Genomic DNA, 13,779 nt, shown 5'->3' with positions numbered 1-13,779 from the left:
CACCCACTTCAACCCAACTCCCCACCCACTCCAACCCAACCCCCACACGCACCCTCCCCACTCAACCTCCCCCCCCCCCCGCTTTCGTACTCCAACCACTCTCTTAACCCCCCAATATAAAATCGTCCGTTGAAGCAGCCTTGTGTCATTTCAAGATCCTTTCACGCTCCATCCACAAAAGCAAGGATGATCTTTTTTGTGGTCACCAGGGTCCATCGGACTGTATTGAGTTTGGTGAAACCACCTTCCGATATACAAGACTTGTATTCATTGCCTTCGCAAACTTCGTTTGACGAAGGTATTGTATTGACCCCTGTGTATTTATTTATTGGTAAATATGTGTGCGGACAACATTGTGCAAAAACTGCTGGACCGATTTGCATGAAATTTTCAGAGATGATGTGCAGTTATTCAAGGACGCCAGGCGAAGCTTTTGGGAGCGATCGGATCAAAGGTCAAGGTCACAAAAAGGTCAAAATCGTTTTTTTGCGATTAAAGTGTCAATTTTGTTCCGATTTACATCAAATTAAGTCCAAAATGTTCAGTATTCAAATCCCGATCCACTGATATAGCGTATGGTATAGTGTTTGCAACCGTAGTTAGTCTGTGGAAGTCAAAGGTCAAGGGGGTCACCAAAATGGAGTTTTTCATTGGGAAGCGTTGTGGACAACATTACACAAAAACCACTTCGCAGATTGTCATGAAATTTTGTGGATGTGTTTGGCATCACGAGAGGACAAATCGATTAGATTTTGGGAGCGATCGGATCAAAGGTTAAGGTCAAGGTCACAAAAAGGTCAAAATCGTTTTTTCGCGATTAAATTGTCAATTTGGTTTTGATTTACAGCAAATTAACTCCAAAATGTTCAAAATTAAATTCCCCATCCTCCAATCTGACACATGGTATAGTACTTTTGTCACCCAAGGCAGCGGTTGGGGGTCAAAGGTTAAGGGGGTCACACAAATTCACATTTATATCGGAAAGCGTTGTGGACAACTTAACGCAAAAAAACAAAACACAGAGAGGCTTTAATTGTTTCGGATTTGTTTGGCATCATGAAAGGACAAATCCATTCGATTTTGGGAGCGATCGGATCAAAGGTCAAGGTCACAAAAAGGTCAACATCGTTTTTTCATGATGAAAACGGTTAATATGTTTCCGATTTACATCAATTTTACTCCAAATTGTTCAGTGTTCAATTCCCCATCTTCTGAAATGACAGAAGGTATAGTACTATTGTCACCCTAGGTAGCGGTTGTGGGTCAAAGGCCATGGTGGTCACGAAATGCATATTTGTATTGATATGCGTTGTGGACAACTGAATACAAAGGTAACTAGTGGCTGTGGCGAAGGTATGCGCTCTACGAGTGCCCGTTCTAGTTTAAGTTGAAATGAAAGAACCGCTTTATTCGACCATTCCAGGTCTTTTTTGGAGATACTGAACTGCCAATCCAGTTTGAAAGAACTAAGATGGATGAGTGTGGTGCTGGATGTGTTGGGCTTTACCCACGGCTTAGTGATGCTCAGTCCTTGTATCATCGCCTGGATCCATGTCCAGTCGGTGTGTCTGTCCATTGCAGACAGACATGCTGCATGCTCGTTTCATAGGTCGTACGGTCATGGTTAAAGACAACGTGGAGGCATCTTTCCGTCTCCTTAACAGGTGTGATGTTCCTTCTTTTGCTCCTTCCAATTGGTTTTCTCACGTTTGTTGTTTATTTATTGTGGAATTACTTCTCACACCATATTTTTCAAAATCATCATCACTTAAACCCCCATCTGATGCTTGATCATTAATTCTGATCATTAATTCATGCAGTGGCATGCAGCCACTGCAGTGTATTTTCAATTCCATAATTAACACACACACACACACACACACACACACACACACACACACACACACACACACACACACACACACACACACACACACACACACACACACACACACACACACACGTATCCAGAGGAGTGCCTTATTTTAGTACAATTACTCAAAGTAGTATTTTGAAACTAAATTCTGTACTGACGTGCCCCCCGTCCTTATTTTACCCAAACACGAGTCCAAAATCCACCATTCCCACCTTTGGTGTTCTCTGTTCCTCTCTCGACTGAATACAGGTTGCTCACACAAGATAAATTTATTGAAGATGTGCGGCGAAAGCGCTATTACGAGAAACCTTGTCGGAGGCGTCAGCGTCAGAGCTACGAGATGTGCAAACGAATATACGACTCTGAGATGTCTCGGCGGATCAAGTTTTTGTCACGGAAGAACCGAACCGATCCATGGGTTGGCGACTAACAGGATAGGGTGAGAAGAGTTGTGCGTTTTGCTTGTTTTAAACAAAAAAACTGCTTTGTGTGTTTCAGGCTCGCGCAAATCGTATTTAATGTCGAGCAAGGATATTGATTTACCTTTATAGGATCGTAAGGCCAACTTCAAAAAAAATCATGAAGTTGAGCTTGGTGACAGGTCTGCTGGCATTAGTTAGTGAATGTTAAAGATTCCATGGTGTCTTTCCCGAAGATTAGGCGAGTTATCACTGGCATCCTGATCAAATCCCTTCCCCCAAGCAGCTTCGGTCAAATGCTTGGCCTGAGCCAGCCAGTTGATAAAAGACTGAGGCCAAGCTACATCTGTGGCTGCCCCCCAATGTTGGAATAATTAGGGCCATTAAAAAGAAGTGTTCGTAGTGGTTGGAATGATAGATGCAAGAAACTGATGGAGAAAGCGATCCATCATTCCTGTCCCACATTCACACCCCACAACTCCCATACAATTATCCAATTCACGAGGATACACCTTCCATGATGAACTCAATCCAACCCAACATCCACCTATTGGGCATGGGGAATGCAACCAGTGGGACTAGGACAGTGAAGATGTGGTTCATTGATGTAATCTCAACATATGGAAACTTTTGGAGGGGGTGCAGTGGCCAGATGGGGGAGGGGACTTGTCTCAGGGTTGCATGAACACACCATGGCACTTGGAAACGTCCACAACTTGGAGTGTAATCTCAATGTCGAGAAAGCACAGCATGCATACCAATCACCTGATTAAATTCCCCTCCTTCCACTTCTTCCTATATTCCTGAACCCCTATACCCATTCCTTACAGGTTCATTCGAAACAAATCCACGACTTTTCCTGCTCCCACCTTCCCAAGAAGACTCCCATACATTGTGTGAATTACCCATCTTACTATCGTCTTACTGTTCCTCTTGCTCAAGTCACTGCTTCTCCTGCCATCAGTCTCACTGAAAAGCTTTTCTACATCCACATTACTCATGCCATTTACTTTAAATATTGTAATAAGATCTGGTAATTTCCTTCTTTCAGAAGTAAAAACTCCAGACTCCCTTCTCCAATTCCTCGTACCTTAATCTCTTGAGCCCCAAATAAATCTGGTAACTAAATCTATTCTGCATCCAGCCAGTGATCGCGCCACACTGTGGCCACTCCCACACAATGGCAGATTGTATCCTGGTTCTTCACTGATAAATCGATCATTGTAGCCGTCCATGCCCTCACTGATGTCGTTTTACATTTCATCTTGAGTTTCATAAATGACACGACGTAAGATGTAGCCTTCACTTTGTGCTCCTGCTCGGTGTATAATTTTTTTTCAAATAAAAACTATCAGATTGGATCCCATCGCTGTTTCTTCTGTTCTGATACACAATCCTCGTTCAAATGAGAGAGTTCATAGAATATGCTGCCCCATGCAGTGTTCAAGTCGACACTTCAATTTAAATAAAATAATGATTTTAAAGATCGTTAAAAAAGAAACATTCCGGAAGTTTAGCACTATTGAAGCAGTCTTGTGCAACACCTGAGTTAACATGTCCAAGTACTGCGAAACGTAAGGGTTTGGGAAGTGACAAGGTGATTGTGTTCTCCAGTGTTCAAGCATGTATGTAATTCAATTTAAATAAAATATTGATTGTAAAACTCGTTTAAATAAATTAATTCCAGGTTTTCCTGCTCTTTGACCGAGTGTCTGGTACATCACCCAAACACGTCACCAAGTTCTTCATTGCCTGTTGTTTGTTTCCTTTACGACGTCCTTAAAAACAGTACATTTCATGTTTGAAATTATTTTAAATTTTGTTTGATTGCCAGGTATCAAAGTAAAAATATGATCCCACTCTCTCTGCGAATATGTGGTCGTGATGAGTTCAGAGCCAAAGTCTGGTAAAACAGCAAACTTGTCTTCCGATTCGTGTTTTAAATATAACATTCAATTTAAATCAGCTGTTTCTCAATAATAAGCTGATAAGACGGAATAGCACCAATTGCTTAACCCCACTTCTTGCTCCGCATGCGTGTGGTAATCCTTACTATACAATACTTCACGGACTGGTGTTTGTAGGTTTGTTTGTCGTGCTATTCCTACACTTGTGGGCCGATTCCATCCAGACTTGCCACATAGGATCAGCATGATCCCAATTAATGTATCGGGGTGTTTTTATCTTTGCTGGTGGTCTTGGCAGGAGGGGGAGGGACGTAAATTTGATATGTAAATGTGTATTGTGTGGTGCCGCCTCGAGATTGGGGAGGATATTATAAGTCTTCACCATTTACAGTTCAGTTTCCTGTCTCCACGTTTTCCAGTGGTTTATTGGAGAGGTATTTTGAACAACAGGTTTGAGTAAGGATAATAACATAACCCCACTGGCCACTCCCTTAGGGAGCAGGTAATCATAAATCTTCATCTGAAAGTTGCAAAAAAAAATTTTTAAGCTCCAATTAAAAAAAATTGGGATGAAAACCATTGTTTTTGTTGGCCTTGATATACCAATGAAGGTTGAATATAAACTTTTTTCCCCCCACCTGCCAAATCAGGCACATTCAAGAAACATTCACTTGCCTGCACTCCACTGCCCCCCCCCCCAATTTTTAGGGGTTGTATAGATATACAGTGCCTTCAGAAAGTATTTACACCCCTCAACTATTGTCACATTTTGTTGTGTTACCACCTGAATTTAAAATGGATGTATTTAAAATTTTTGTCACCGATCTCCACAAAATACCCCATAATGACAAAGTGAAAACATGTTTTTAGAAATTAAAAAAATTAAATTAAAAATGAAAATCTGAAATGTCTTGCATCAATAATTATTCAACCCCCTGAGTGAATACTCTGTCAAAGCGCCTTTGGCAGCGATTACAGCTTCGAGTCTTCTTGGGTTTGTCTGTATCAGCTTTGCACATCTAGATTTGGGGATTTTCTCCCATTCGTCCTTGTAGATTTGCTCAAGCTCTGTCAAGTTGGATGGGAAGTGTCGATCAACAGCAATCGTCAAGTCTTTCCGCAGATTCCAAATGGGAATCAAATCTGTGTTCTGGCTGGTACACTCATGGACTTTCCCTTTCTTGTTTTGAAGCCATTCCAGTGTTGTTTTGGCTGTATGCTTGGGGTCATTGTCCTGTTGGAACGTAAATCTTCACCGCAGTCTTAGGTCTTTTGCACTCTGTTGCAGGTTCTTCTCAAGGATTTGCCTGTATTTGGCTCCATTCATTGTTCCCTTTATCCTTACTAGTCAATCAGTCTCTGCTGCTGGAAATCATCCCCAAAGCATGATGCTGCCACCACCATGCTTCACGGTCGGGATGGTGTGAGATGGGTAATGAGCTGTGCTCGGTTTCTGCCAAAGGTAGCTCTTTGTATTCAGGCCAAAGAGTTCAATTTTCATCTCATCAGACCACAGAATCTTTTGCTTCATGCTCTGTCTTTCACGTACCTTTTTGCTAACTCCAGGTGGGCTGTCATGTGCCTTTTTCTCAGGAGTGGATTCCATCTGGCCACTCCCATAAAGCATAGATTTGTGAAGTGCTGCAAAGATTGTTCTCTGTCCGGTAGGTTCTCCCATCTCAGCCAAGGAACTCTGTTGTTCTGTCAGAGTGGCCATTGGGTTCTTGGTCACATCCCTGACCAAGGTCCTTCTTGCCCAGTTGTTCATTTTGGTCTGATGGCCAGCTCGAGGAAGAGTCTGGGTCATTCCATATTCTTTCCATTTCTTAATGATGGAGTTCACTGTGCTCTTGGGAACTCTCAACACTCGATAATTTGTTTTATACCTTTTCCCAGATCTATGCCTTGACACAATTCTATCCCAGAGTTCTACGGATAGTTCTTCAGACTTCATTAAGAAGTTTATGCTTTGACATTCGCTCTCTGTCAATTGTGGGACCTTGTATAGAAAGATGTTTCTTTCCAAATCATGTCCAATTAATTGAATTGGCCACAGGTGGACTCAAATCAAGTTGCAGAGACATCTCAAGGATGATCAAAGGAAATTGGATGCACTTGAGCTCAATTTGGAGTGTCATAGCAAAGGGGTTGAATACTTATTGATGCAAGAGACTTTGGCCATTCATTTTTAATTGATTTCTAAAAACATGTTTCCATTCTGGGGTATTGTGCATAAGGGGCTGTCACACCTTGACGATTTTGCCAGCGTATGCTGACGTATGAAAAATTTGCTTAAACACTGGCACACGTCGAATACGTTGTGGGTAAGTTTTGTGTACGTTAAGAGCATGCTGGCATAGATTGTAGTAAACTGGCATACGTCGTAGTACGCCGAGCTCGTCGCCAAATTTTAACATGCTTAAAATTTTTCGATGTATGCCAGCGTATGACTCGCACGTTCTGCATTCGCTGGCCATAAGTTGCAGGCAGTTATGCGATCGTTGACACACGTTACTTGTAAGTTACTCATAAGTCAAAACACGGCGAGGTAATGTTTAGCGTACCCGAAACTTATTTACAACCTTTGAGTAACGTGCTTTGAACCTATGTGAAACGTATCTCAAACGCACATTGACGCATGTTGACATATTTGATTGACGTCTTCCGGACGACCACAGAACTTATTGAACGTGTTTCTAACTTACAGCTACCGTATAATGGCGTATTGGCAGCGTTTAGGGGAATTGGTACATAAAAATGGGGTTCACAGGAGCAACCTGTCAGTGTTTCAGACTCCATGGTTTTTTTCTTCCTTCCTTTTTTCTGTCCAGCTCGTTATGAATACGCCAAAAACTTTAAAAAAAAACATCAATAGTTCAGCGTACGCCAGCATTTTACATTACATTTTACAATAAATTACAAATTCCTTCTGTAACTGACAAGAGGCACTGCATCAGCGGCACCACTGTGCACCTGTGAGAACTGATGCTAATTCGCAGCCACATGCTCCATAAATGATGACTGTTTAATCTGTTTATATCTCTGCAGTACTAAAACTTTCATACCAGCATTTCATCATACCGGCGGGGGGGAGGGAGGGAGGGGAGGCAAATTCTCCATGTAAATGTGTATCGTGTACCGCCGCTTCTCGGTGGGAGAGGGTATAACATGTCCCTACTCTTTGCAGTGCAGTATTCCTGTTCCTACGTTTTCCAGTGCAGTGAGGTGTTTTGAATTATGCAGCAATAGGTATTTTGGATCACATGTTTGAGTAGGGATAATAACTGGGTGTTTATAATTAATCTTAAAATACTGAAATTATTTGACAAATCGGCTGGGTTTCATTTTGTACAAAATTCTTAATCACTGCAAATCAAACTCGAACGGGCACTCATCGAGCGCATACCTTTGCCGCCACTATTTTTTTGTTCTTGGTTTGAGTGTGGGGAACTGGTTTGATGCTCGTTTCATGCAAATCGAATAAGAATTGACTGAGTTATGCCGAAAACCGCATATTTTTCAAGGGCGTGACCCCCCCCCCCCGACATTTTACCCCAACCGGTGACATGTGTTATGACGTCATTGTGTCACAAGATTGGGCATTAAATTCTGAACATTTTGGTGCTGGGTTCATGTAAAGCGGACAAGAATTGACCACGTTATGACAAAAACTGCATATTTTTCAAGGTCATGACCCCCCTGACCTTTGACCCCTAACCGGTAACAAGAGTATGGGCGTCATTGTGTCATATTGCATATCACAAGATGAGGCGTTGAATTCTGAACATTTTGGCGTTAGTTGCATGCAAATTGAATAAAAATTGAACGTGTTCTCGTAAAAAGACGATTTTGACCTTTTCGTTACCTTGACCTTTGACCCAAACGATCCCAAAATCTAATCGAATGCTTCCTGGCTAATGACCAATCATCCCACAAAATTTCATGCAATTCGGTTGAATACTTTTTGAGTTATACGAATCACAAGATTACGAATAAATAAATAAATACACGCCGACCAAAACATAACCTTTCGCAGAATGCGAAGGTAATAAAACCAACATGGAATGATTAGCAAATAATTTCCAGATACAATTAGATTTTCCTTCCATTCCTTTCAGCCCCTGAGTGCTGTTGTTCATCTTCCTGTCCTCACTCCCTCATCTTACTATTCCTCTCCCTTTGGCAATTAATCTTCAAAGTTCCATTGCAATGACTGCTGTTGATACTTTCAGATGTGTTCTAACTCTTCCACTAGGCTAATCTTTGTATTACAAAAAGAATCTCAAATGGGAATGCGGTCCAGCGTGTACCGCTGCCAGGCTGAACAGTTTACGTTTTGTATCCCACTTCTCGGCTGGATGTGGACCCAGACCTGATCCAAAATCAAATTGGCTTGTTCTTGTCACCTACCCAACTCATCTGCATCTTTTTAGAATATCATGCTACATATCGTTTTTGGCCCCATCTCTCAATAGTGAAGATTAAAAAAATATAGTATCCGAATTTGGATCTTGACCAAAATCTAACTGATTCCTCCACATTACACACCCAACCTGTTCACCAAGTTTCATCTGAATCCGTCCATAACTTGAGATATTGTGCTCACAAACAAACAAACAAATAAAAATGGCCCATAGGGCCATTTTCTCTGTCTGGTACACACAGAACGAGTTACACAGCTTTTTTAAATTTTTGTCACTTAAAGACACATACAAAGGCAAACTGTGGTAGAAAATTCAAGAGTTGTTCTCAATACCTTCTATTTTTAAAAAGGCCCACTATTTAAAAAAAACATGTTCGATGAAAGATGGAGAATAAAAGCAATAGGTGTGCTTTTGAAGTGGCAGCCATGCCAAACATTCATAATTTGGCACCACAATGATCAAATTGTTGTTTTTTGGTCAGAACAAGTGTGTGGTTATTTTAATTTGGCTCACATTTTTTAAAAGGATATTTTAGTTTCAGGCCGCCGCCAATGACAACTACAAATTAAGACACATAATGTGATCATTATAAATATTAATTTGCATGTCTAATTGTATCTAACCCCCAGCTGAAATGACACGGAATGAGGCTCCTGTAAAAGTGTGGTTTATTAACCGACAATACGGTTTCTCGTCATAGCAACGATCATGAGGGGTATCGAAACACTGGAAAACACAGACCATCAAGTCCCCCTTTTTACAGCAATATATTGTTGCGTGCCGGCGGGTCGGGTTAGAAGACCACGAGGTGGGGAAAGCGACGTCAATTCTCACCAGACTCGCAGGAATTGTAGGCCGTCGCTCACGGATAATTCCGTGACGCGGCGGGTCGCTTAACCGACTGTGGATGCCAATAACTCAACCGTGTGGCCTCGGGTGCTCTTACCTATGCAGGGAAAGATGAGAGAGGTGTGGGGTGCGACAATTATATAAGCAACTTACAAAAGCAGACACAGTGCAGACTTGACGCGAGATTAATAAAGCAACAATCACAACAATAAAAGATCTTGTACTGGCTTACTTGACGGACAGGCACCAACACTCTCAGACACACACTCAGACAAAGTAAACCCAATTGTGAAAGGAACTTTTGCAGCCAGCGAGGGAGGGAGTTGAGGTTACAGTTTCTGGGTGCCTGAGCGTTTCGGGAGAGGGATGCTCCGCGTTGTAGCACCCGACAAAAGTTGTGTCGTTCGGTCCACAGCTGCACGAGTGGTAATTGTGTCTGTAGTAGGAGCCCGAGTGGAGAAGAGTGGAGTCCAAGGCCGAGAATGGAGCAGTAGACAGGACCAGGTAAGAGGCTTGGTCGAGGTCATGTCGGCGGGGTCAAGTACAGTAGGCGGGCCGTTGAGGCGAGACGCAGGCAGAGCCAAGCCGCAGGAACACTTTCACAACAACTGCTTCAATTCTCCACTTTCCAACCGACTTCTCACGCCTTCGACCTTCTTTCAATCAACTCCCAACAACTTCTTCCTTTCAAGCAACTACAACCGACCTCTTCCTTTCAAACCACCAACAACCAACGACTTCTTCCTTTCGATCTACAACCAACAACAACCCCTTCCTCTGAGAATTGCTCCGTACTTTATAGATCCCAGAGCTCAGGGAGGAGTCATGGAGAAACCGACGTCATTGTCCGATCCGAGCATCCCGATTGAACCGGCCCTTCATGTTGTCTGCCTTTCTGGGCGGTGTTTCAGCCAGACGCTAGTTTGGCCCACCCACCCCGCGCATGTCTAGGTTTGGGAAGGTGGATTGTGGTGCAGCTAACATAGCGAACGTCGGGATTTTGCCTTAGAAAATGAAACTCCAGAAACAGCGGGTAGACGGTGGTACGCTGTGGCCAGCGAAACGAGGGTAGCAAGTGAGATGAATTTACCTCAGAAAAAGGAGGGAATAAATTAAAAGGGGGAAAATGATTTATTAATCCTAACTATAGCCCGCAAACCTGGTGTTTGCTTCGTGGTAAGGGTGGCGGCTTCGGATCCGAGGGCCCTGAGTTCAAGCCCCGTTGGCCGCTGAATTGAAATACACCAGGAGGTTGACTCAGCCTGTCATCCTTCTGAGGTCGGCAAAATGAGCACCAGTGCACTGGTAAGGAGGACGCTGCATCAGCGGCATAGCCGCGTCGCAACCAATGATGCAACCAGCAGCCACAGGCTGCACTCGATAACAAGAGAACTTTCGTCCATCGCAACGTACTCCCTTGTCTTCCACTAAACACAAGGAAGGGATCTAACTACACGTATATTAATGGAATAACTGACTCAGGACAACTATCTGTTGTATGCATCGAGTTCCGAGAACCGTAAAAATATCAAGCTCGTGTCGGGGAATTGAGTGGTGGTGAGATTCAGCTGCCCAACAGTCATCTTTATTTGCGCTGAGTTGTCGGGCAACAGCTCATACATTTACCTCAGTCACCAAAGATACTGTCTGAGCAGGCTATCTCAATAGGTTATTGACGGATATCGACGAAACATGGTGTGCAGGGTGTGCGTGACAAGGACAAATTTATCCTATTTTGGTAAGGATCTGAATCCAGATACTAGAATTTAAATGATTCTTCTCCATTGAGAGATTGCACCAAACCTATATTTTGCACGATAGCTCAAATGTTGGACGGAATCAGTCAAAACCTGATATATGAGTTGGGGAGGTGACAAGAGCAAACTGATTCAATTTTGGTTTGCATCTGGCCTATCAATATGACAAACGTAAACTGTTCAGCCTGGCAGAGGTATGCACTCTACCGAGTGTCATTCTAGATTCTAAAGTTGTCCTAAATGTGTAAATCCACAGAGTAAACATGATTTGAACATGGGATACCATGAGCCATGGTTTCATCGGAACATCAGAAATAGGCCATCAGTGCTGTTATGGTAATGGGAACATACACTATATCACACATTTTCTGTTTATTTCACAACTAGCAAATACAACCCGTTGCTTCTCTGACAGGGGTCAGAGAAGGAGAGAGGGAGGGGGAGCGAGGAAGGGGGAAAGAGCGAGGAAGGGGGGGAGGTGGGGAGAGCTATGCCTCACCAAACATTGCGATACACTGGGAGGGAGGGTGTGAGAGAGACAGAGACAGACAGGCAGAATGAAAAAAAAAAAAATAGAGAGAAGGGTGAGGGGTGGAAGTGTGGTGAGAAAAGAGAATGATACGTGATGCTTAATGACCGAACACACAGAGAATATGTGATGCATATGTTGATAGCAATCAACGACACACACACACACACACACACACACACACACACACACACACACACACACACACACACACACACACACACACACACACACACACACACACACACACACACACACACACACACACACACACACACGCGCGCTTGGCCGATATCAGTAATTTTTGCTGACATCGGCAATGGGAATCGGCAGGTTGGAGTTGCTGTGATTACCAACTACAGTAGTTACTGAATACAACCCAAAAACTTTGAGTATCCTTCACCGAAAAACACTTGCATTTATTATATACACGTTTCAGGGATACGTTCACAAACATGAAGCTTTTTTAACAGCTGCGTGTGATGGGTGGAAAAAAAATTTGGCTTGGTAATGAAGAAAATATGTTGATATGGAAAACGTCTTGGATATCAGGTGTTATTTTACAGAAACTTGCTCGGGGCGAGGGAGCACGAACCGCTCGCTCGGGGCGAGGGAGCACTAACCGCTCGCTCGGGGCGAGGAAGCACGAACCGAGGAAGGGAAAGGGGGGGGTGAACAGGAGTGGGCAGGAGGAAAGAGAAAGAGAGAGACAGGTGAGAGACAGAAAATAAGGCAAAAGCTTCCCTTGTTGTGTTTAACCCCCTGGGGATCTTTGACTGGTCGAGGGTTAAGCATGACCATCACCGCCGCGCCTCAACACAAAGCGCCATTTCCTGTGTGTTTTGTATTTCACGGCGATGGCCCCACTTCACACAGGGACGACAAAGGTATCATCGGCTTGAACTCTGTCCTCCTGAACAAGAGAGTATGGACAACGGACTGAAGTACAACACATTGACTGGGGATTGCAGGTTTGGGAGGGCAGAATGTAGTCCTTGTTGCTGTTTACTTCTCTTCTTGGTTTTTGCTGTTAATAAGTTTCAGTTGCTCTGGAAGCTGTCATTTTTGCTGTGATTGCTTCTTGTCTTGCTTGTTGATGTTGTGGGGTTTCTGCTGTTCTGGATTTTTATTATTCCTTGTGTTTTTGTCATCTTTGTGCACTTCTATCTTCCTGTCCTTCTGCCTTTTTTTCTTCTTGTATCTTTCTTCTTCTACCTGCCTCTCCTTTCTTTCTTCTTTGCTGTCTTATTTCCATTGTTCTTCTGGATTCCTCCTCCTTCTACCTTCCTCCTTCTTCTGTGTTTCTCTTTCTGCATTTGTTCTCTTTTCTCTTTCTGCCTTTCCTCTTTTTCCTCTTTCTGTCTTTCATCTCCAGTACTCCCATTGAAAACTGCTTGTGTCATCTTATTGAAGGCTTCTCTTTGGTCTGGAACCAGACATGGTTCATTCTCCTGTATGTATTCAGCAAGCTGTTCCATGTTGTCGTTTGTTGCTCTCAAAATTTCATTTGTGATCTCATCGTTATTGTGTCCTTGAGGGTCAGGAAGTCCAAAAGTTTTGAGGTCAGACACGCAAAGCCTTGATCTCGTCTTCAATGATAACGAGAGCTTGATTGAAGATGGCATCACTGTAGTTTTTGCATTTGTTGTTGCAGTTTTCCTCTCGTCTTCTTTCTTGCTCTTGAGGAGTTTCAGCTGCCCTCGATGCAGCCATTGCTTCTGCATTTGCTGCTCGGCTTGCTTCTTGCTGTTCAGTTAAGGCTGCTCTGGATGCAGCTTTCACAAGTCATTTTTTGGCAAGTTCTCTTCTTGTTCACTTCCTTCTTTTGGTAGGAGCCATCTTCCTGCAAAACCAAGGAGGGAGGGGAAAGGGGGAGGGGAAATAGAGGAAGGGGGGAAGGGAAACAGGGAGGGGAAAGAGAGGAAGGGGGAGGGGAAGGAGAGGAAGGGGGAGGGGAAAGAGAAGAAGGGGGAGGGGAAAGAGAAGAAGGGGGGAAGGGAAACAGGGAGGGGAAAGAG

General features: G+C 43.3%; 1 protein-coding gene across 6 annotated transcripts in view; it reads left to right on the top strand.

Annotated features, from left to right (window-relative positions):
* The window catches only part of MRPS21 (mitochondrial ribosomal protein S21), a 4,607-nt gene extending 951 nt beyond the window's left edge, over positions 1 to 3,656 (top strand). The window contains exons 1-4 of one of the 6 annotated variants that reach the window (XM_085867041.1): positions 346 to 471; positions 1,560 to 1,664; positions 2,126 to 2,315; positions 3,126 to 3,656. In XM_085867041.1, the coding sequence (XP_085723167.1) occupies positions 1,588 to 1,664; positions 2,126 to 2,306 (258 nt within the window). In that variant the 5' untranslated portion in view covers positions 346 to 471; positions 1,560 to 1,587 and the 3' untranslated portion in view covers positions 2,307 to 2,315; positions 3,126 to 3,656. Of the gene's footprint in view, positions 1 to 345; positions 472 to 493; positions 1,119 to 1,142; positions 1,665 to 2,125; positions 2,316 to 3,125 lie in introns of those variants that run through there. The other 5 variants (XM_085867038.1, XM_085867042.1, XM_085867040.1 and 2 more) reach the window with 5 other exon arrangements.
* The last annotated feature ends 10,123 nt before the right edge of the window (positions 3,657 to 13,779 follow it).

Source organism: Eptatretus burgeri, unplaced genomic scaffold (genome assembly GCF_056783735.1).
Source record: "Eptatretus burgeri isolate ZD-2024b unplaced genomic scaffold, Ebu_testis_v1 Ebu_testis_scaffold_136, whole genome shotgun sequence".
NCBI lineage: Eukaryota > Metazoa > Chordata > Myxini > Myxiniformes > Myxinidae > Eptatretus > Eptatretus burgeri.
This window is presented reverse-complemented; position numbering and strand designations above follow the sequence as displayed.